The following is a 24,292-nucleotide window of genomic DNA, read 5'->3' on the forward strand; positions in this document are numbered from 1 at the left end:
TATAAAATTGATGAAATTTGATATCTGATGGTTGAGTTTTAGATTTTAGACCATGTAGGGCATTTATGAAGAATGACTTTTTTTCGTAAACAGATAAAAGTTTCCCATATGGTTCCTAGTTACGTATACCTACTGTATAAGAGCTAAAAAAATAAAACAAATTGTTACTGTTTAACACTAGAAAGCCGAAGGGGCCAATTTGGCCCCTGTTGCGATTTAAAGTTATTGTAGTTTTTTTATTTGAGGCAATAATATTGTCATATTTTATGACTTGTAATACTTTGACACAAAGCCTTATTTAAAACAAAAAAATATTGTTTACTAAATTTATTTAATGGTTTTTTTAACAAATCTGCCATAGAAGTCTAAAGGGGCCAAATTGACCCCGTGTAAGTTATTATCGTTTTCTGGTAAATTCGACGATCCTTTCTTTCAAATTCCTGTCGAATGGGTAAAATTATATTTATGTATGTTTATTGTAAATGGTTACTCTTATACTGGTACTGATCATCTACGTAATAAAGATACAATTGTGGGCGAACACAAGTGAACACAAAGATGCAATTGTTGGTGTAGAGGACCAAATGACGTGTCTTTATACTACAAAAGCAACTTCAAGACGATCGCCTATGTACGTGTTTTATCATACTCTTGATTTGGAAGCAATAAATGCATGGATTATTTATAAAGAAATAACTGGAAGTCGACTCAGTTTCCGTAAGTTTATTCTTCGGCTGTGTGAAGAATTATGGGCCCCATACCTTGTCTCCCGAAATCTGGAACTATGTCTAGCAACACCAGGTCTACCAACAACTATCACTGTTACTATCCAAAAACGAAAAAAATATCAGTTGAAAATATTTTGTAAAGGAAATCATACTTCAAATCATTGCAACTGTTGTAACAAGGCAATGTGTGGCAAATATCAAAAACTGCAAATTATATGGTGTTCCGAAAGTTTTTGACGGGCAGCGAATATGTTAAACAATAAAAGTAAAAAATAAAATTAGATTCTACCGTCTAGAGTTGATTAATTTCTTTAAACTGAGTTTTAATTGATTAAAGAACGTGGGGCCAAAATGATCCCTTCCGGCTTTCTAGGTAGGTATGCTAAGCCAGACATTCTAGTGTTTTAAACAATCAATAAATAATTAGCGGATAAATCGGTGAGTAGAACTTTTTACTTTAACATATATTTATATAAACTAATAAAACAAGTTTTAGACAAATATAAGCTTGTTTGATTTTTTCCGAAACAATGCAAGTTTTCGTTCTCTATTGACTCCCCTATTCTAGAACTAAAAATATATTTCATTTTATAATTTGCGAGCACTAGTGGGCCATCGTGTACATATAGTTATTGGCATTTTTCGAAACCAATTTTCAGAGTTTCATTAAATATAATCAAGGAAACAAAGAAAAAGAGAATTGCATCTGTTATTGTCGTCGATACTCTTTGTTCGAGAATTTCTTTTATTTTGTTTGTCGATTCGTTTATCTTGCACGTAGAAAACTTTATACTATTGTTCTTGCAAAGGTAATTACATATTTTCCATTGTGAAAAATGCCGTTCGGTATTTTATTGATTAAGGTAAATAATTTATCGGTTTTCTTTTGTTTACGGTTTTGAAACAAAGTAGAGATAGAATATCAGGTTTATTTGGTCTTAAACAGAAACAATTGTTGGTTGTCACAAACAAGTAATTTATTAAAAAAGCACAAGCTGTTTTGTATTTAGTTTTTATTTATGTTTCGTTTGTCAATATAACATGTACCTACAGGAAAGAAAATGGTAGGGGAGCAAAGTATGCTAAATGTGCAGTCACTCGAGCGCTTTGGGGACCTATTGGGTTGTGAAGAGTAGGTCCTAAAACCAAAAAAAGTTAAGTAAAGTTTTCCATTTTAGTGTGAACTTTCATTTTTAATTTAATTTTACATTTCGAACAATCATTTCTTTAGATTTTAGCGCCATCTATCCATAATTCGAAAAAATGTCTCGAATAAACGTTACCTATTTTTACGTAAGGAATCCAAATCTGCAATAAAAATGGGGACTTCTATTTGAGATTTTAAAGTAACCCCCCACCCCAGCTCCGTGGGGGTCGTGTTTGGTGCCACTAGATAGATTTTTCAAAAATATTGAATACGGGTATTTTTCAGTTTGTCAATCTGATGTTCATTTCGTGAAATATTTAGGGATTCGTATTTAAAATATTAAATTTACCCCTCCCCCCCGGTGGGAAGTCGTGTTTGGTATCATTCGATATAATTTTGAAAACTATTAAGTACGTATTTTTTAGTTTCTCTATCTGTCATTTATTTCGCGAAATATTCGTTTTTTTCTTGTGCAACTTTGGGACTCACCCATTTCCTTACGCCCCGCCCTCAAATCGTCAGATTTTTGAAATATACATTTTTTTGCATGTACTTAACGTACCTTATCTTAATCTGACGATTTCCCCTGAAATGATTTTCCCTGAACGAACTCCCCTGCATTAAGAGAAAATATATGGTACAGGTACATTTACAGGGTACAAGATTTCTCCCCATGTAATAATCTGACGCGCTCGAGTGACTGCAAAAATTCCCGCTTGGACTCCCCTACCATAATAATGTGAATCTAAAACACTTTACGACACTTTGTGCAAATGGAAGCCCGGCAAAGCACGCCTGAAGTACAAGAAAAGCAAGACGCATTATAAACATACCATTACATATTCGTTATCTTCGTCAATTTCAGAAAATCGACGAGCAAGAAGAGTATGGCAAAAGTCACGAAACATTATCGACCAACATCACTATAGTAGGCTATGTAGGAAACTTAATACTACGCTAAGAGAACATCAAAACAGCACGTTTGGGCAGTATATTCAAAACCTAACTCCAAATAAGTACACACTATGGAAAGCAACAAAAAATCTAAAGAGATCCCAAATACCTGTTTCTCCTCTCCGACGACCAGACAACGCATGGGCACGATCTGATCAAGAGAAAGCTGAAACTTTAGTCGTTCGCTTATCAGTCGTGTTTAAAGCTGATCCTAGAACTACAGAAGACGAGATAAATCATATTACCGATTCACCATGCATTTTTAGTCGAGGGACAAATGTACCCTCCAATAAAAGCACTCTCTCCAAACGAGGTTAAAAACGATTTACAGCAACTAAACCCACGTAAAGCACCTGGGTATGAACTAATAACAGAAGTATTAAAATACCTTCCCCGTAAAGCTATCGTCCTACTTACAACACTACTTAATCGCATCTTAGTCCTATCCTATTTTCCTATTATCTGGAAACATGCAGAAATCATAATGATACTAAAACTTAACAAGCCATCTCAACAACCCTCTTCCTACCGACCCATCAGTCTACTACCCATCCCGGGTAAATTGTTTGAAAGGTTGTGATTAAGCAGAATCAAATAAGAACATATCCCAACTCACCAATTTGACTTTCGTGAGAACCACTCGATAACAAAAGTTTATAGGATAGTTAATGAAATTGCAAAGAACCTCGACGAAAAGAAATATTGCAACGCCGTATTTCTCGACATCTCCTAGGCTTTCGATAGAGTATGGCACCCTGGACTGCTCTTTAAACTAAAAAATATTATATCGAGTAACTACTTTTTCATCGTCAGATCATATCTATCCAATATAAGCTTCTCCGTTAGACATGGTAGTGCTGAATCCACCATTTGTACCATCGAATCGGGTATCCCACAATATTGCATAATCCTTTGCAGATGACGTAGCTGTATTGTCAACTAGTGAAAATCCAGTAGATACCTCTACTCATCTCCATACCCACCTAAACCTACTCGCAGAATAGTACAGTCAAAGGAGAATTAAAATCAATGAAAGAAAGTCAGTACAAGTAACATTTACCACCCGCCGGGAAATCTGTCATCAACTCACACTTCACAATATATACACATAACCGTCAGCACAGAAGTGAAATACCTTGATGGTCATTCCATTCTACTCTTCCCTTTCTTACCCAGTTATTAATGTTTTCCATCTTGCATCTCCGTCGTACATCTGTACTTCTAGCTCTGTTCCATAGTGTCTTACCATCGATTTTTCAAGGGTTTGAAATCTCTGCTATTTCTAGCATTATTTTTGTCCTCTTTGTGTCAGATCGTGTTTACTGCCGCGAATATCATTATAGGTCTGATGACTGTTTTGTAAATTCCGTTCCGTAGCTAGATAGTGTAATGCCTAAATATTTAAACTCCACCACTTGCTATATTATCTGATCTTCCAGGCCTAATAAACATTTTAGTAGATTTACTGTTGTTATAACCATGCATTTTGTCTTTTTTGGGGAAATTAACATGTTAAATTTTCTGCATACTTTGTAAATCAACTTTAGTTTGAGAGGTTAGTAATGGCAGGGGAGCAAAGTATGCTAAATTTGCAGTCGATCGAGCGTTATGGGGACCTATTGGTTTGTGATTATTAGGTCCCAAAACAAAGTTAAGTAAAATTTTCCATTTTAGTGGGGACTTTCCATTTTATAATTTAATTTTCCCTTTCCAACAATCGTTTTTCCGATTATAGCGCCATCTATCCATAATTCGAAAAAATGTTTTGAATAAAAGTTACTTATTTTTATGTAAGGAATCCAAATCTGCAATAAAAATTTGGGCGTCCCATTTAAGATTTTAAAATAACCCCCCACCCCACCTTCGTGGGGGCCGAGTTTGGTACCATTCGATAGATTTTTCAAAAACATTTTGAAAGTGTATTTTGCAGTTTTTCGATCTGATGTTCATTTTGCGAAATATCGCGGGGTTTTTATTTAAAATTTTACATTTACCCCCACCCCTCTCCGTGGGGGGTCATGTTTAGTACCATTCGATAGATTTGTGAAAAATGTTGAAGACGTATTTTTTAGTTTTTCGATCTGACGTTCATTTCGCGAAATATTCGCTTTTTTTGTGAAACTTTTTGACTCGCCCATTTCCTGACCCCGCTCAAATCATCAGATTTTTCAAATATATACTCTTCTGCATGTATTAATTTATCTTATCTTAATCTGACAATTTCGAGTATTTTTAAGGATGGATTTTTTTTTTCGGGCCCCCCTTAACGAACTTCCCTGTGTTAAGAGCCAATATATGGTAGAGATACATCTGCAGGGTACCAGGTTTCTCCCTATATGATAATCTGACGCGCTCGAGTAACTGCAAACATCCCCGCATGGCTCCCCTACCATAACGCATCGTCTGCATAGCAGATTATTTTAAGTTGTTTTTCACCTTTTGGAATCTTCTTTTAGTTGTTCTGATTTTTTTTATTATTTCATCCATGGTCGGATTGCACGATAGAGGACTCATGGAATCCCTTTGTCGTATCCCATTGTCAGCTTCAGTTGGGTCAGTTGGTTCTTCTGGTACTTTTACTTTTCTTGTGTTATTCTAGTAGGTAGATATTTTCGATTGTCTTAATTGAAGCTTATAGAATCAAAACCTGCTAGATCCATGTTTCGAAATTTTTCGGGAGACTAAAAAAACATTAAAAATATCAATTTTCCAAAAAGCATCTGGCATTTTTCAATCAATGGGGCATCAATAAAAGTCATAAAATGTCACACTAATTTGGTATAGGGTTATTTTTCTGTATGCCCTTTACATTTTCAGAAATTTTTACTTTTAGTTTGGATTTAGCAGATTTTAATTCTAAGCCGACATTATTATTATTATCCAAATTCCTCATTTTCAACTGCTTTTAGGCGCAATTAATGCACTAAAAGTAGGTACTGAACCATTTTGATAGAAAACCATACAAAATATACAAGAAAAAGAAGTACTTTATTCGCAGTGGCATAACCAGGGATGGGTTTGGGGGTTATAGCCCCTCCCCCCTATTGGAATGTACTTTGAGCTTAAATTGGCGGTATTATATACCCCCCAGAAACTCTCCAGTAGTTGTAACCTTCCCTTAGTACGATCCTGGTTACGCCTTTGCTTTATTGTTCCTAAAAGTAATGGACAGAGCAGGGTTTGATTCTAACGTCAACATTCCACTGGTATTTTAGAGCGGATTTAGAAAGTTTTGAGCCAAAACCTTATGCCTGTAGATTAATATATACTTGAACTTTAAAAATGTGTAGAAAAAGGGAAAACGAAAAATTTGGGATTTAACAGAGTTTGATTCGGATGGGCTCAATTATTCGTAAAGGTACTTCTTTTGCGTATACAAACATACAAGCAATACCAGTTTCTGAAACTGTTTTCTTCTGCCATGTTTAATTTAGTAATATTTTTATATGGGATTGAGCCATAACTGTTGGTGTAATGAAAATTAGATTTTTAATTAACTAGTTTTTGACGTTTTTAATTAACTAATATTTTTTTAAAAAGAAATAGTCTGAAAAATTCTGGGAAGATTTTAAAATATGATTTATTCAAATTACGCAAAATAATTCTATTTTTTTTCAAACTATGAAAATTTGGTCTGGATATTTTGGACCATAGACAGCAATGTGTGGTTGAAAATTTGAAAATTATATTAATGCCCTAGTAACATACACATAATATTTTTGATTATTTTGTTGAATTTATGTAGATTTTCACTTATTGAACAATATTTAATTCTAAGATATTTTAAAAAAGTTCGCCGGATCAGCTACTTATATTATATTTTAGAAACCCTATTTTATCTTATAATACTGATATTTTTATTTTATTTCAGCAAAAGACTCAAGCAATAAAAAACTCTCCGGGTCATTTTACAGCAATCATTCACGAAAGCAATCTGGGGTGAGTAGTCATTAGTTTTATACTTGAGGCCCTCAGAGCAACAGTGGCCTAAGCCACAAATTAAGCATTTTTAGATTAATATATCAATAAAAGCAGTAACATTAGATCTTCGGATTACGGGCCCTTACAACCTGTCTCTATATTTGGCTAGATGGCGCTACATAATTTATTGTTGCTTTACGCCTGTTTCCTGGAAATACGAATGAAAAGATTGCATTTATCTCAAAACTTCGTTTTTAGGCTAGGCGACTGTTGCTGGATAGCCTCATTTCGTCGGTCTAATAAGCAAATTACCTAAGTCACAAATTGAAAATTTTACAGGAAAAACAAAAACTTCGGAACAAAAATAAAAACAGGGAAAATTGCCTAACTCCATGCAATATATAATTGACCAAAATTAATTAAACAAAATATTTACACAAACTTTCTACTTATTATACTATATCAATATTAATAATAATAATCAAAATATATTTATTTACTTAAATTTTCTAACGTTTTCAATTAAAACAACTTCAGAAACACTGACATAGGCAATATTCGTATGAATGGGAAATAACGTTTGGACTTCAGCAAAATTCGTTTAGCGAAATTGGAGCGAAATAAAATAATAATGGCGCTTGTGGGAATTCTCAGGCGGTAGCTTTTACGGTCTACTACTAGATGACACAAAAAAAAACAATTTTCGCAAAAAATGGACTTGGGCAATTTGCTTATTAGACCGACGATTTATATGTTATGGTGGATGTTTCGGTAATTACCAAATAGTATAAATGTGCTGAAATAATATGTCACAATTAATTAAAGTAAAAGTCACATCGATATACCGATACAGAAAATCCAGCCGATCAAACATCCCAAATTTAATGGGTCTTGCTATTATAATACCCAAGATACAGGGTGTTTTATCTACTTTGTCAATGTCTTTATTGTTTTCAATGTATGGTGAATAGCTTCTAAGTACAGGTCACCAAATATAGCTGAAAGTGTGAAATTCCCATTGCCTGCGCTAACAATAAATTGAGAACGCACATACACGGTCTGGACCGTCAGTGCTAATGCGAGGTCCGTCGTTTGACGAATGCGCATCATGATCGTCACCCGTTTTCACAGTTTTAGCTACATTTTGTGAACTGTACGCATAAAGTATAACACACTAAATTAAGCTACTTATGTCTAGTCTCCAATATGTTTTTTCTAGTTTATATTTTGATTTATATAAAGTTACAAAAATTGTGTTGTTTCAGGCAGTGATAATTTTTATCCTTTGAATAAAATTTAACCTGAAGTTAAACACTCCCTGGTGTAGTTGGTATTTTTTGTAATAAAAATTAAAAATTTTTAAAAATCCTATACGATTACGTTCAAAACGTTTTCGGACTTATCAGTCCATCATCAGTGAACCTAAAAGTAAGTAATCCCACTTAATAAAATTGAAAAGGGTGAAATTTTGACTGTTAAAAATTGAAAAGTGTCGGTAAGATTACTTACTCCCTATCCTTGCAAAATAGCCACAATGCCAAACACTGGTTAAGTTATATGTTCCAACTACATAGTAAAAAGCATAAAATATTTTGGCTTAAAGTGGATGCCAATGGATTACTTCCAGCAACATGATGCTCTACTGCTTTACGTTAAAATATTTTCTTGTTATTAGGTTTTCATTGAGCTACGTTTAGTCTGTCAATTATTTAAAAGGAAGTAGAAATACTTCAAATGTCAGTGACATTGACATCCAGGAAAGGGCAATTTTTAATATATTAACCAAGGTCAGGATCCAATGTAATTAAGGAAATTTAAGTTTTAGTATGTGTTAAAATTGATTTTAATTTTCATATTAGAATTTAAATTTACTTTTTAATTATTACAACAATTACTACAAAATTGACTATAAAATTAAATTGATCGAAATTATTGTCTTATGGTAATGAAAACACAATGTAAGATTGAATTAGTGATTATGTGTCATTAGTGTAGTTATATGTTATTAGTGAATATTGGGGAAATTTTTAATATGAGATTTTTAATATGAGAAAATCTCATATTACATCAATTTCCCCAATATTCTCAAATAATTGTATTGGTTATATTCATACACAATCAATATTCTACTAGACTTATACAACTAACATTACAGTTTATTAAATTTAATCTTGCCTAAACACACTATCTAAACACACTATCTAAACACACTATCTAATCAATTCACCTTTCAAACTTTCACCCCAAAGCTACATACAATTAATTTTAAAGAGTGGCAAACATGACATTAATGATAAGCCGCGACCAGGTGCACTTTGTAATGCGTCAACAGACAGAAATGTAGCATATGTGGTAGATTTGATTAGAGAAAATCGTCAAATTTCAATCAGAGTAATTTCAGAAAATATTGGTGTGAGTATAAGGTACGTCCATACAAACTGGGTTACAGCAAAGTTTCTGTATAATGGGTTCCTCGACTGTTGTCATATGACGAAAAAAACTTGCCTGTGATATTATCAATAGTAATACCACTAGTGATTCAATTTTTGTGATAAGTCTGTCGATTTACTTCTAAACGAAACTGAGTTGCTTGAAAACACCACGAGTCCGTAGGACGAGTGGTGTTTTCTTTAAGCAACTCAGTTGAGTTTAGAAATAAAAGACAGACTTATAAGATAAATTAAATCACGAGTGGTATTTTATTAGACTATTTCACGAACAAAGTGATAGGTCAAAAATTCAGTAGAATGAGAGGAAGGAATTTAATAATAATACATTTGATCTAGGTAACCCAAACCTACCCATTTTTTGAATAATTCACAATTAGTCATAATCATGAAATATTTATTACTACCATAAATTTTTCGTATGTTGAAGGCCCAGTCTTTTAGAATGAATGCTAGTCTTTCGTCGTTATTTTCTGCATCTAATTTGTAGTTGCGATCCACACAGAACATCATAAATTGTCTCCATATATAAGATTTAAATTTTCTTGTGTTACTCGGTATATTTTCTTCAATGTTTTGGTTTATAACTTCGTTTGAAGTACCACCGAAACGACTCATTTTGACATATACAGCTACAATAATTTTTTTGGCAAACGTCAAACTTTGCTTTGCGATCGGTATCCATGGTTACGTCGTTGAAAACACGAAGCTGATAGACCAATCAGAATTGAAAGACAGTTGGTGTTTTCGCGATGACACAAGCTGTCTTTGGTTTGTGATTGGTCAGATTATGTGAAAATTTTAAGATGAGTGAAATAGTCTTTGCAATATCTCACGGAATACAGGCAAAATGGTAATAACTTTCTTTCATCAATAGTTACTAGCAACGAATTTAGGTGTCATTATTATGTTGCAATCAAGCAATAGGACAAAAATGTCCAGATAAGCTCTCACATGGTGTCATTCTTCTACATGACAATAATTATTAATCCGGTCTCCAGTTACCAAAGTAATGAAAGAAAATTTACAATGGAAGAGATGGCGGATATGGGAGTAGATATAGAGTGGATATGTACCATACAGTCCTAATTTGTCGCCATATGATTTTCATATCTATCTTCTTCTTTTAGTTCCATGACCATGGAACATGGCATTTCTTATCTGAGAATGAGAAGTGGAAGCACTTTTATAAAAATTATATTTTCACAAAAAAACATTAAAATTTAAAATAAAAAAAAATAAAATTATATTTTATTTATTAGAATTGTTTATTACAAATTTATTAAAATTGTTCATTAGAATTATTTATAACTTATAATTTTCAGAATTAGTAATAGAGTGTCTGTTTTAGCTTACGTGAAGTGGGAGTTCTGAATTGAGTAGGGTCTCTTCTGTACTTCACGGAAGACAAATGGGCGGGGAGTCCTCAACGGAACGTTCCTATAGATATATAGGACAGGTGTGAACAAGGTCTTACCAAATAAGCACCCGCGGATCAACTGAGGATATGGCATAGGGCAGCAGCTATGTCATTAGTGATTCAAGGCTGAAGGAAAATAACCTTCTCTCAGGTTTGACATCACATATTTACAGGCGGCAATCAAATATGTAATGATTTAACCGGCTGTTGATCCTGCGGTGCAGAAGGCAAGAGGAAACCACTGCACTATTCCTTCCTAAGAGAATTCTCTGTGTATATGAATGATAGACGGAATAGATGTGTGCAGTCAGGCGATCCAATTGACAATCGGCGTTATCCCACGTCTGGGGCGGGAGATATGAAATGTGCTACCGGGCACAATGCGATAGAGGACCAGGTAGCAAGTGCGAAATATGCTACTGGAACATCCAATTATAACAAGATGTTTTCCGAAAGACCCACAAAATAGGAACTTGGAACATACAAGGTTTAGTACAGCATCCTGGAAAACTACATATAGTCGAGAAAGAAATGAAAGATCATGGCGTTTCGGTTTATTGGTATAAGTGAAACCCACTGTTTCACTGTTTGGACTTTCCTCAAAACTCTAAAACACTGTTTGTGGATACGATACAATTAATGATAGAATCATTCACCTTAGGATTCTAGGCTCAACTTGTGTCTTACGCATTATACAAGTATATGCCCCTACATCAACAGCAGACGACATAACTGTGGAACATTTTTACACAACTTTGGAGACAAAATATTAAACAAAGACATTGTAATGATAATAGGCGACTTCAATGCTAAGATTGGTAGAACTCAGCTTGATCATCATATGAGATTCACCTTGGGTCCTTTTTGTCTTGGGGAAAGAAATGAACGACACGATAGATTAATGGAGTTGTGTGGCCAAAGAAAATTGTCTGCAATGAATACCTACTTCCAACACCACCCACGAAGGCTCTACACTTGGAAATCCCCGGGCGACAGAACAATAAATCAGATAGATTTCATAATGATCTATTCAAGGTGGAAGTCTTCAGTTACTAACGCAAAAACTTATCCAGGTGCAGATTGTGGAAGCGACCACCAACTCCTTGTAGCTGTATTTCGAATACGTTTTAGAAACAAACACAAGCCCACTCCTAGAAGTCCCAGGTTTACAGAGACTGAACTTTTAACTTTCAAAGAAAGAATAAACCCAGTGTAAACTGAGAAAAGTACTACCCTCATAGATGATATCGAGACTTCCTGGGATGGTTTTAAAAGAGATATATTACATCATCTAAGCAAATATATACTTATATACATCTAAGCAAAGTCGCCAACCCATAAAAAACAACAGTCGTAAACCATGGATCACTGACCAAAGATGGAAAATATCAAGCATATCAAGCGTGGGAAGCATATCAAGCAGACATAGAATATAGCTTAGGCAGGATTAACGGGAAGATAAGGCATACATTGGACCTAGACATGGCTGCCGAACAATTTCAAGAGATTGTCACGTCAGCGTTCGAAGACAACTGTCCGGAGATAGTGAGGAATTCCAACAGGAAAGTTCCCTGGTGGAATCATAATCTTGCAAATCAAAGGACACAGGTTAGACGAAAATTTAATTTCGCCAAAAGGTCAGGCGAGTGGGGCGATTATCGCAAAGCTCTGACTGACTACAATAAGGAACTGAGAAGGGCAAAAAGAGAATCGTGGAGAAGGCATTGTGAAGAGATAGAAGGGACTTCAGAAATGGCAAGGCTCCATAAAGTTCTCTCAAAGGACCCTCAGATAAGTATTCCCTCGCTCCAAAAAGAGCCAGGTGAATACACTCAGAATGGTGAAGACACCCTGAAAGAGCTTTTCAGGGTGCACTTTCCTGAGTCTGAGACAAAACTGATACCACTAGACTCATGGCAAACCGGACTGGATATCATGAATTATGGTTCTAGGGAAAACTGGCATGTGGCAAAAGAAGTTATAAACCAGGACAAAATCAAATGGGCAATAAACTCATTCGAGCCATATAAATCACCGGGTCCGGACGGGATTTATCCAATACTTCTACAGAAGGGAAACGACCTTCTTTTAAAAAAAATTGTGTAAGATACTGCAGGCTAGTTTAGGGCTGGGGTACATACCAAAAGCATGGAGGCTGATAAGGGTGGCTTTTATACCCAAACCTGGCAAAATCGGACAGGAAAGGGCCAAATCTCTGCGGCCATTAAGTCTGATGTCATTCGTACTAAAGACCTTAGAAAAACTGCTCGATAGGCATATCAGGGACGGTGTATTGGTTGAAAGTCCGATACATCAGGGACAATATGCATATCGAGCGGGAGTCTCCACAGAAACGGCATTGCACCATCTTGTACAGAGAGTGGAGTACGTTCTAGAAAACCAAGAGGTGATGTTGGGTGCATTTCTCGATATTGAGGGAGCATTTGACAACACCTCCTACGAAGCGATCACAAGGGCGATCCGTCTAAAAGGAATAGACGAAACAAGCTGTAGATGGATAGACTGCATGCTGAGAAGCCGTGTGATATATGCTACGTTGCTAGGGGATACAGTGTCAGCTCAGGTAGCCAGAGGCTGCCCACAGGGGGGAGTTTTATCTCCTCTATTGTGGAATCTGGTCATGGATGGCCTGATCGCTAGACTCGACAACGATAGGCATCACGTCCTGGGCTATGCGGATGACCTAGTCATCTTAGCCCACGGAAAATTTAATGGTACAGTCAGAGATCGAATGCAACAGGCTCTGACCGTAGTTACAGAATGGACTTCAAATGTAGGGCTTAACATCAGTCCTCTAAAGTCCAAAATCATGAAATTTACTAAAAGAAGGAATTCAGAGGAATTGGGTCCTCTAAGTCTAAATGGTGTACATTTAAATCTGGTGAGTGAAGTAAAGTATCTCGGGATAATATTAGACTCAAGACTTACTTGGAATCAGCAGATAGAAAGAATAACGAAGAGGGCGGTATCTACGTTAATGGTAGCCAGACGTACTCATGGAAAAATGTGGGGTTTGAGACCAGACATGGTATATTGGACTTATAACACGGTGGTAAAACCCACAATTACATATGCATCAGTGGTATGGTGGCCAAAAGTGCAGCAAAAAAGTGCCATCATCAAATTAAGCAAGGTGCAAAGACTTGCTTGTCTCGGGATCACGGGGGCTATGAGGGGCACACCTACGGCAGCTATGGAGGCACTACTGGATCTCCCTCCTTTACATATAACAATAAGAGGTGAGGCGAGAATGGGCTATTATAGACTGCGAGAAAACCTGAGCAACGTACCAGTTAAATCAGGACATAGTAAAATAACGAATGAAACTAATGATGCCGAATGGATGATGATTTCTGACCATATGACATCAAGATATATGCCTGAAGTACCTTTTCAAGTGGACATTTGCCCACGAGACGAATGGGACAGAGGAAACTCTCGACCCAGACTGCGGGGTTGCACCTGGTATACGGACGGGTCTAAAACTGCAGACGGTTCGGGCGCAGGAATATTCTGTAGTGGTGGAAATTTCAACATTTCTATTCCACTGAGAGAATGTACCTCCGTATTTCAGGCAGAGATTTTTGCAATCTTGCAGTGTGCAAGAGAAAACAACCTGAGGGCATTCGAACTGCAGCGGGTTAACATATGCACAGATAGCCAAGCAGCCATTGGGGCTCTTATAAGCCCTAAGGTGAACTCTAGGCTGGTGTGGGAATGTCGACAAGAACTTGATAGACTGGCACAACATAACAGTGTTATACTGGTATGGGTTCCAGGTCATCGGGGCATATACGGCAATGAAAGAGCTGATGCACTTGCCAAGAGAGCATCAGCTACAAAATACCTGGGTCCAGAGCCGGCCGTGGGAGTGCCAAAAAGCACCGTCCGTGAACAAAAAAAAGCCTGGATTCGAAGCCAACACAACTCACACTGGGAGAGTGTACCCGGTCACACACATGGCAAGATGTATATCGGACGGACATGTGCTAGTAGAGCTGAGTTACTGCTGAAAACAAGCAGGAATCAGCTCAGAGTCATAACAGGTTTCCTCACTGGACATGCGCCAGTTAAGGGTCACCTGCATACAATGGGGCTGTTTCATGGAGACTTGAGCTGCAGACTCTGTAATAGAGAACCTGAAACAGTCAACCATATTTTGCATGACTGTGAGGCATTGGATCGGAGGCGGCAAACACTTTTCGGAGACATCGAAATGACTCCAAATTTATATGGCACCCACCCACTAGACCTGTACAAGCTGGTACAGGGTTCCAGAATTCTGGAATGGGTTTCATAAACGAATGGAAGATGTACAATAAGCCAAGTGGCTGCAGTACAACCGGTTCACAACAGACGGCTTCCAGGAAAAAAAAAAAAAAAAAGATGGAAAATTATAGAACAAAGAAGGCAACTTGAAGTTGGCAGTTGTGATTTAAACGACTATTGAAGCTTATCAAGAGAAATCCAAAGAAATTGCCGGAAAGATAAAGACAAATATGTGTATAACATTTGCCAGGAAATAGAAATCCTCTTACATTGAAATAAAACAAGAGATCTCTTTCAGAAAGTAAAGTTACTGGCTCGGGAATTCAAACCCAGAAATTACGCTATAGAGGATGAGACAGGTAATATGGTGAGCGATATGGATGCGGTTCTGGAGAATTGGAAGAAATACTGCACAGAACTCTATAAAACTGAAACCTCTAACATTAATCATATAACAGCACTGCAAGTCTCAACAACAAACCTAGAACTAGATATTCTAAGGTCTGAAGTCGATGAAGCCGTAAAACACCTTACAATAAATAAATCACCTGGTTGCGATGACATCACGGCAGAACTTTTACAGAAGATGGTCTCCAATTAATGTGGAGACTGTGCAATCATGTATGGAGAATCGGCAAATGGCCCAGTGATTGGTGTACCGCACTATTTACTCCCATTTATAAGAAAGGCGTAACCACAAAGTGTAGTAACTACCGAACCATTTCGCTAATTTCACACCCAAGTAGAATTCTGTTGAGAATCATCAAGTGTCGCATACAGACATACCTGGATAGACAAATACCACAAGAACAGACAGGCCTCGTAAAGGGTAAAGGCACAAGGGAGCAAATTATTAATATGCGAAAACTCATTGAGAAAGCACGAGAATTCAAAATTCCGATGATCATCTGCTTCCTGGATTATCAGAAGGCATTTGACTGTGTAAACTGGACAGTTTTGTGGAAAGTTCTACATGAGATGGGGGTTCCTGATCATCTGTCAACTCTGGTGAAAAGCCTATATGAGAACAGTGAAACCAGAATAAGGATTGAGAACCATAAGTCAGATCCTTTTAAAATAGGTAGAGCAGTCCGACAAGGATGTGTTCTATTTTCAAGTCTTTTTAATTTCTTTGGGGAATATATTATAATGAGAAAAGCACTCGACAAATGGATTGGCGGTATTTCTATCGTAGGAAAGAAGATCTCAAATCTCAGATATGCAATGATACAACATTAATAACTGCATCAGAAGAAGAAATGTCCAGCCCGCTGCAGCTAGTGGAAGCCGAAAGCAATAGATGTGGTCTCAAGATCAATAAACAGAAAACAAAAATTATGATAGTAGATTATTTAAATTCACTTCAGGCAGCAGGAGCCTTGGACCAGTTAGAAGTGGTTAACGAGTTCAATTATCTAGGATCCTACATCAGTAATACAGGATCTTGTGAAACAGAAATACGTAGGAGAATAGGCATGGCCAAAAACGCTATGAGTCGATTATCGAAAATATGGAAAGATCGCTCCTTGTCGAAGAACACCAAAATAAGGTTAGTACGTGCCTTAATTTTTTCCATATTTAATTACGGATCCAAAACATGGACAATGAAATCGGACGACAGAAAAAGGATTGACGCCTTTGAAATGTGGTGCTGGAGAAGAATGCTTCAGATTTCATGGACGGAACACAGAACAAATCACTCAATCCTCCAAGAGCTTAATATTTAGACTCGACTTTCCTCTATTTGCCTCTCCACCGTCTTAAAATTTTTCGGCCATATTGCAAGAAGAAGTGATGATAATCTTAAGAGACTTATAATTTCGAGAAACGTTGAAGGGCGCAGAAGTAGAGGTCGCTCACCTACTCGATGGACGGATCAAGTACAGAAAGCCAGTGGAAAAGCTTTCTCTGAATCCATGAGGAAAGCTCAGGACAGAAGCCGATGGAAAGAGATAGTTGATCGAATTATAGGGAATCACGACACTCAGCAATGAGGAAACGACTGAGGACCTGAGGGCCATTGTTAATTAGTTAAATGAATAGAAATTTGTAAAGATAAAAATTATGTAGAAGTTAACTACTGTAATCCTATTAGGAACGTTTCCAGAAACAATTAATCTCTCCAAACTGTCGTCACCTCTGCGAACCACGAGACCAAAGAATTGCAGAATTCGTTGCAGACATATTGTGGACGGCCTTTTTTTAATATTGAGTTGGTTTAGAATGGAAACGTTTGTCCTATGAGCTGTCCAAGGTATGCGCAGCATTCTTCTCCAGCACCACATATCAAAGAAATCAATTTTTTGGCGCTCGCATGCGCGAAAATTCCAAGTCTCTGCTTATAATATTATACATAAATAAAAAAAATAAAATAAAAAGTTTCGTGACCGTTATCGATCGTTGGATATCATGTTGGCTACCAAATTCGCTATCGAGACTTTATTGACAGCAGCTCTGAATAATGATGTAGTCGATTTTCCATACCATTGCCGTAGATTTTTTAGCCAAGATTCTCTTTTCTACCAAGGCCACGCTGGCCTTGAATCTTTCATTGAATGATCAGATGCAAAAGATCATATTTTTCAGGGTGTCTCATAATGTTACCGGTGTCAAGTTACAAGTATTCCAGCTTGTGTCTCTTTATTATATTGACCAATTATGTTGTTCTTTTCAGCCGTCTAAGGACTTCCTCATTTCTAACTCTCTCGACCCAGCCTATTTTTAGTAGTCGTCTGTATGCCCACATCTCAAAGGCTGTCAAGCGTTTAAGCATAGCCTCAGTTAGAGTCTACGCTTCTACTCCATACAGTATGACAGGAAAGATATAACAATATGTCATTCGAACTCGAAGGTCAATATTAAGATCGTGACTGCAAAGTACCTTTCTTATTTTTACAAAAGCAGTTCGGCATGTCCTAGTCGGCTTTTAATTTCTGTGGTTAGATATCAGCTCTCATTGATATTACTGCCGAGATACACAAAAGTTTCTCTTCCCACTAAGACCGAAGATCTACGACGAATTCTGCTGGAATTTAACAATGCCTATGGGATTGTTCCAGATGAGGTGGAAGCTGATCTTGATGCTTATAGGTCCTTTCTCACTTCTGAAAGAATTATACACCTGCAAAAATCAAGGGAATGTCACCGAAATTACTATTCCGCTGCCTCTCCGAAACGAAATTTTTAAACATCACGACGTGTTCTGAGGGGCTAGAATCCTCAAATTGTTTTAGTGATAACAACTTTAGCATGGTTCTGATTAATATTCGTTCTATAAGATACAAAACTGATGAATTATTTTTGTTCCTAGAGGAATTAGGATTTCCTCCGGTTGTTGCGGTTACTCAACGAGCCTTTTTTGTAGAAAAATACACCACAATTGCTAGGTATGATCGTCCAAGCTCAGCTTATGGAGGCACCCTAATTCTATCTACGAGCAATGATTTTTCTTTAATATTTTTCAAAATATGACTTTCTGTTAAGTGAAGCCTTCTTTGAGTTTTCCTTAGTTTGCAATAAGAATCTTAATCTTTATATTATTTGCATTTATAGATCACCTAACTCTTCCGTGGAACTATTTTTTCAGAACCTGCTAAATTTGTTAGATGACCTGCCCCATAAAAGTAGAAAAATTTTATGCGGGGACTTTAACATTGATTATGCTGCTGCTAGTGCTACACAAATATCCTTGTTCAACATATTTGAATCGTATGGTCTAACAATTCGCGTTAATTCTCCTACAAGGATTACAAAAACTTCATCTACCATAATGGATTATACTCTCTCAGATTTCTCACCCCTTGATGTTCACTCTACAATTATTAATGCTGGACTATCTGATCATGAAGCAGTTTATACGAAGTTTAATATCTTAAGCAAACCCTCCTCGAAAACCCGACGTTTAGGCAGGATTTTTTCCACCGGGAATTTTCGTAATTTCTAAAATTTATGCTTAACCTCTGAGTGGCGCTTTCCGCTATGGACGTGGATAATAATTTCAGTGCTTTTTTAGATAAGCTTTTCTGTGTCTTCAATAAAGCATTTCCTTTAATTGCAATTAAGCCAAAACATCGCAAACCCTGTACTACTAAAAGTATCCGAATATCTTCCAAGAATATGCGTTCTCTTCTCTATATCAAGAAATTTACTACTAACGTCTCTATCACTGAATATATCACCAAGTACAGGGCAACCTTTCTTAAACGTATAAAATCAGCTAAAAAGGCTACTACCATAACCGTCTGGGAAGCTCAAAAAGTGTAGCAAAAGAAACTTGGTCCATAATGAACGATCTTCGAAATAAAACCCACACTGCTCAAATAATTTCCTTTCCAGACCCTGAAAATCTAAATGAATACTTTGTTAATGAGAATAAAAATATTACATCAACTATTTTGCCACAACAAGATCCCATTGCCTATATCCCTAATTCAAGAAAGGTCTCGAATTCATTCTTTATAAAACCAGTCGATAAATCTAAACTGATCCAAACAATCAATAGTATCAAAAGCAAATCTTCCTGTAGTACTGATGGTCTATCGATAAAATTGTTTTCTAATCTCCCAGAAAATGTGTTAGAAGTCCTCATCTTACTAATTAATGATTCCTTTGAGAAAGGTAAATTTCCAGAATGCCTGAAGACAGCCATCATTGTTCCTCTTCATAAGGGTGGTGAAATATCTAATACCTGCAATTATAGACCTATTGCACTCCTACCGGTACTCTCCCAAATTATTGAGAGACTCTTAAAAGCCCGACTTATGTCCTTTCTAGTTGAGAACAACAGTTTATCACAAAATCAGTTCGGCTTTTTAAATAATAAATGCACCACTGATGCCATGTTTTCTGTACAACATGAGGTTTATCAAGCACTGAACAATAATATTCACACTGCCACCGTTTTTTGTGACTACGCCAAAGCTTTTGATTGTGTAAATCACAACATTTTGATAAAAAAACTAAATTTCTACGGATTTGGAGGTATTTCTTTAGATTGGTTCCAATCTTACTTGGATGATAGGAAACAACTGGTTAGAGCAAATGATATAGACTCTAGTTTCAAATACATTCTATGTGGGGTACCTCAAGGTTCAGTATTGGGACCTCTACTTTTCCTTATCGTTATTAATGACATCGGTAGTTTAAAAGTCGATGGAAAAATCTTTATTTTTGCTGATGATATCAGTATCATTTGGAGCAATTAAAATATTGCAACTCTTCATGCTGCTATAACTTCTGATCTACTTACAATAAAAACCTGGTCTGACTCTAATTTAATCTCGCTTAACGTAGATTAAACAGTAGCATTGTCTTATAAAGGAGCTCTTCAACCCTTACTTCTTAATAACAACCAGATCAGTACCGTTGATTCTGTAAAATTTCTTGATATTTTTTTAGAGAGCAACCTTAAATGGTCCCACCATATCGATTTGTTAAGGAAGAAACTATCCTCAGCTTGCTATGCTATAAGATCTGTTTCGAATGAACTCAATTTAGCATCTTCCAAAATAACATATTTTTCTTTATTCGAGTCACATCTTCGTTATGGTCTTCTTTTTGGGATTCTGGTACAGCTGCCCAATTCGATGTTATTTTCAAATGACAAAAAAGAGCAAAAAGATATCTGTTTGGCCTCAGAAGAACAACACATTGCAGAAGTTACTTCAAAGTTCACGGAATTTTAACCCTTCCATCTTTGTATATTTTAGAAACTGTTTGCTTAATTCGTAAACATCTACATGTCTTTCCACCAAGACTTAATCATGACTACTTGACGAGAAATTCTTTGTTTGACGTCTATTTGCCGACCCCGTTCTCTGAGTTAGTAAAGAAATCTATATTATATTCCGCAAAAAAACTTTACAACCATCGCCCTCTACAACTTAAATCTGAAGCATCTTTCCCCAAATTCCGTAAGCTGACAAAAGCCTACCTATCTGAAAGACCGTATTATTCAATAGAAGATTTTCTTAATCAATAACTAAGAAATTACAGTACCCTTTGCACAAGTAGTATTTTTATTCTTATTCTTTGTCTATATTTGGGTGTCACATGCAGCAGCTTAACTTTTAAACTTATTAATTACTAGGTAGACTATGCATTTGCAATTTATTTAAATTTTGCAATTGATTATTTCTGTTTAACTTCATTATTATTTTTATTATTGTAAATATATTGACGATTTATGTAATTTTAGTAAATTGGATTGTTATTGTTTTGTTTTCCTCACTTTTAATAAGCTTTGTCGATAAAATTGTACAATTTTTCATGACAATAAAGCATATTTCTCTACTCTGTCCAGTGTGGATATCTTTGGGCAATTGAAATAGGTGTTAAAATGTAATCGTTTTCAATAAGTAAAAAATGCCGTAAAAAATTCTTTGAGCAACAGCCACAAGAATTCTTTAAGCAGGGTATACATCGGTTGGTGAAAAAATGGGATGTGTGCATTCATTGTAGTCGTAATTATTATTTGTACATATATTTACGAATAAGTTTTTTCTGAACCAAAGATATGTTTCAATTGAACAAGCCATACTCATTTTTGTTCACAGAGATTTCGATTGAGTCAAACACAAATGTCTAAAAAATAAATCCACTGGTATACCCTTATCGATGTAATCAAAAAACTTTCCTTAATTCAACGACATAATTGTAGTGTTTCCTTCTGATTTGATCAACTGAAGCCATAGAGGTATAATTTCATGTTGCGGTTTTTGTCAATATTTATAGGCTATAATTTCCTAACCTACGTCATGAAAGGGGAAATCAGTACTGTCATTTTGGATACATCCCAGACACGACAAAAGTGTTAGGTATAAAAATAGCTTGTTTACTTTAGACTATAAAAACAAAATGTTTATTAGGATGAATCATGCTTTTTCAGAAAATGTGTTTCGGTAATGGGGAAAATATGACATTGTGTATTTGGAAAGTTGATATGTGGGGAGAAGTATAACATTTATTTCACAAATTTTTTGGGTATAGAAGTCAAACTAGGGCTTTAAAATACACTATTATCTAATACTCGAGCTTTCGGAAATGTTTATTTCGCTTTTCAAGAATTTCTACAATGCAATAAGATAAAAAAAAATTAGAATATGTATCAAAGAACAAAAAGTAATGAGTAACTTACCAGAATTTATATTATAAAAAAATGTTGGTTACTAAAGTCTGTTCGCTAAACTCAGACACAACTGCCTAGTGATTTTAGTAGGTAAGTTTTTTGTTTTTGGTTAATTTTGGTAATTATTAACTATTTATAGACTAAGAGTCGCTATAGGTGAAATTTCTTAATCATTTTAGGCACGATGGGACCCTATAACTTAAATAGTAGAACCTAAAAGAAAACGTTTGAACACTGTGCCGTCACTTTTCAGTGGCACATGCGTCGACAGTGGCGCATCAAACTTTCCACTTCTGGACGGGATAAATAAATTAAAAGTTACCCTCCCTTACTAACAGAATTAATTTTTTTTATTTTTTTAAGTTTTATGTGATTAACACATAAAATTCAGCGTAATTTTAACCCACAACCCCCTTCCCCCTACCCCCACCATCAAAAACTTCATTTTTCGTTTTTATTTTTTTTGGTGGGATGCAATCAATTTTAAAATTTCAAAAAATTCACAAGCATAGCTGAGGATTTTATAAAACATGCCTATTTTTTATAGACCCATAGGCAGAGTGTACATAACCTCAAAAAATTTTTAAAAAATTTTTCAAAAAAGCGTATAACTTTTTTTGAGGAATAGCTACAGGTCTAGTTTTTTTTAATTTTGTGTGTTTTATCAAACACTATATTTTTAATTTTTTTCAGATTTTTCTGTAAGGCTCCCCACCTTCAAAAATCCGAAAAACTGTTTTTTGGGGGGTTTTGGGGGATTTTCCCTATTTTATAGACTTCATAGTATATCAAATCAATTTTCTTTTTATAGGTTATATGTAACTTGATGTAAGTGAGTCCTTTAGAATATTTAAAAATCAGAAAAACACGTTCAAATCCCCCAAAACCCCCTTAAAAAACAGTTTTTTTGGATTTTTAAAGGTGACCAGCGTCACAGAAAAATCTGAAAAAAATTAGAAATATAGTGTTTGATAAAATACACAAGACTGAGAAAATATTAGATCTGCAGCTCTCCCCAAAAAAAAGTTAAATACTTTTTTCCAAAAAAAAAAATTTAAAATTTTTTGAGGTTATGTACACTCAACCTACAGGTCTATAAAAAATAGACGTGTTTTATAAGAGCCTTAACTATCCTTGTGAATTTTTTGAAATTTTAAAATTGATTGCATCCCACAAAAAAAAATAAAATCGAAAAATAAAGTTTTTGATGGTGGGGACAGGGAGAAGGGGGTGGTGGGTTAAAATTACGATGAATCTTATGTCTTAATCACATAGAACTTAAAAAAATGCAAAAAATTAAATTTTGGTAATAAGGGAGGGTATTTTTTAATTTATGTATCCCGTCCATAAGCGGAAAGTTTGATGCGCCACTGTCGACGCATGTGCCACTGAAAAGTGACGGCACAGTGCTCAAACGTTTTCTTTTAGGTTCTACTATTTAACTTATAGGGTCCCGTCGTGCCTAAAATCATTAAGAAATTTCACCTATAGCGGCTCCTAGTCTATTAGTGATTACTTTTTGCCAATTTTACCAATTTGGCAAAATTACCTACTAAAATAAACAACATATCAAAAAGTTCTACTCGAGAAGTGGGTGCTTCATTTTTATTAAACAAATGAACTACGAAATTAGATGTTTTTTAAATAACTCCGAAAATATAAATTTTAGAAAAAAACTGACTGGACCATTGAAAAATTCAGAAAATTTTACAAAAAATCCTTATATAAAGAATTTTCTAAAACTAAATCTGTATCTTCTATAATTTTTTATTTATAACGCTAAAGTCATCCTTCTCACAAACGTTGGCGCACTGTAAATTAGCGTACGGCGAAGTGCACGATTGAATTATTTTAATGTATTTCTTTAAATAATGGATCAAATGAAATTTTATAAATTGAACATAAAAGAAGAATAATTAAGCTATCTTATGGTTATAATAGAAAGAAATGAAATGTATGAGCATAAGTACGGTGGGGACGGAAAATGAGCCTTACATGAATTTTGTTTAAAAATGATTTAAAAATGTGTAACTAATATAATTTTTCTTATAAAACCCTCAATTTTGCACAACTTACCTTTCAAGCGTCTTAATGAATGATGTTGCATTCAAAAAAGATCTCAAAATTTTAAATCAAATGATATGACGTCTCAAAAAATGTAATTTTTCAAATCTTCGTAGTTTTATAGAAATACCACCACTTTAAGACGGTATTACTCAAGTTTTAATAGATCTATTACAGTTTTATAAGTGCTTGTTT

The 24,292-nt window shown here is 35.4% G+C and overlaps 1 protein-coding gene across 1 annotated transcript in view; it reads left to right on the forward strand.

Annotated features, from left to right (window-relative positions):
- Positions 1-24,292, forward strand: part of LOC114334762 (pleckstrin homology domain-containing family G member 5) — a 1,826,648-nt gene that overhangs the window by 1,151,374 nt on the left and 650,982 nt on the right. Inside the window, exon 9 of the mRNA XM_050649705.1 lies at positions 6,701-6,768. Coding sequence (XP_050505662.1) covers positions 6,701-6,768 — 68 coding nt within the window. The remainder of the gene's footprint in view (positions 1-6,700; positions 6,769-24,292) is intronic.

The sequence above is a fragment of the Diabrotica virgifera genome, chromosome 4 (assembly GCF_917563875.1).
Source record: "Diabrotica virgifera virgifera chromosome 4, PGI_DIABVI_V3a".
Classification (NCBI taxonomy): Eukaryota; Metazoa; Arthropoda; class Insecta; order Coleoptera; family Chrysomelidae; genus Diabrotica; species Diabrotica virgifera.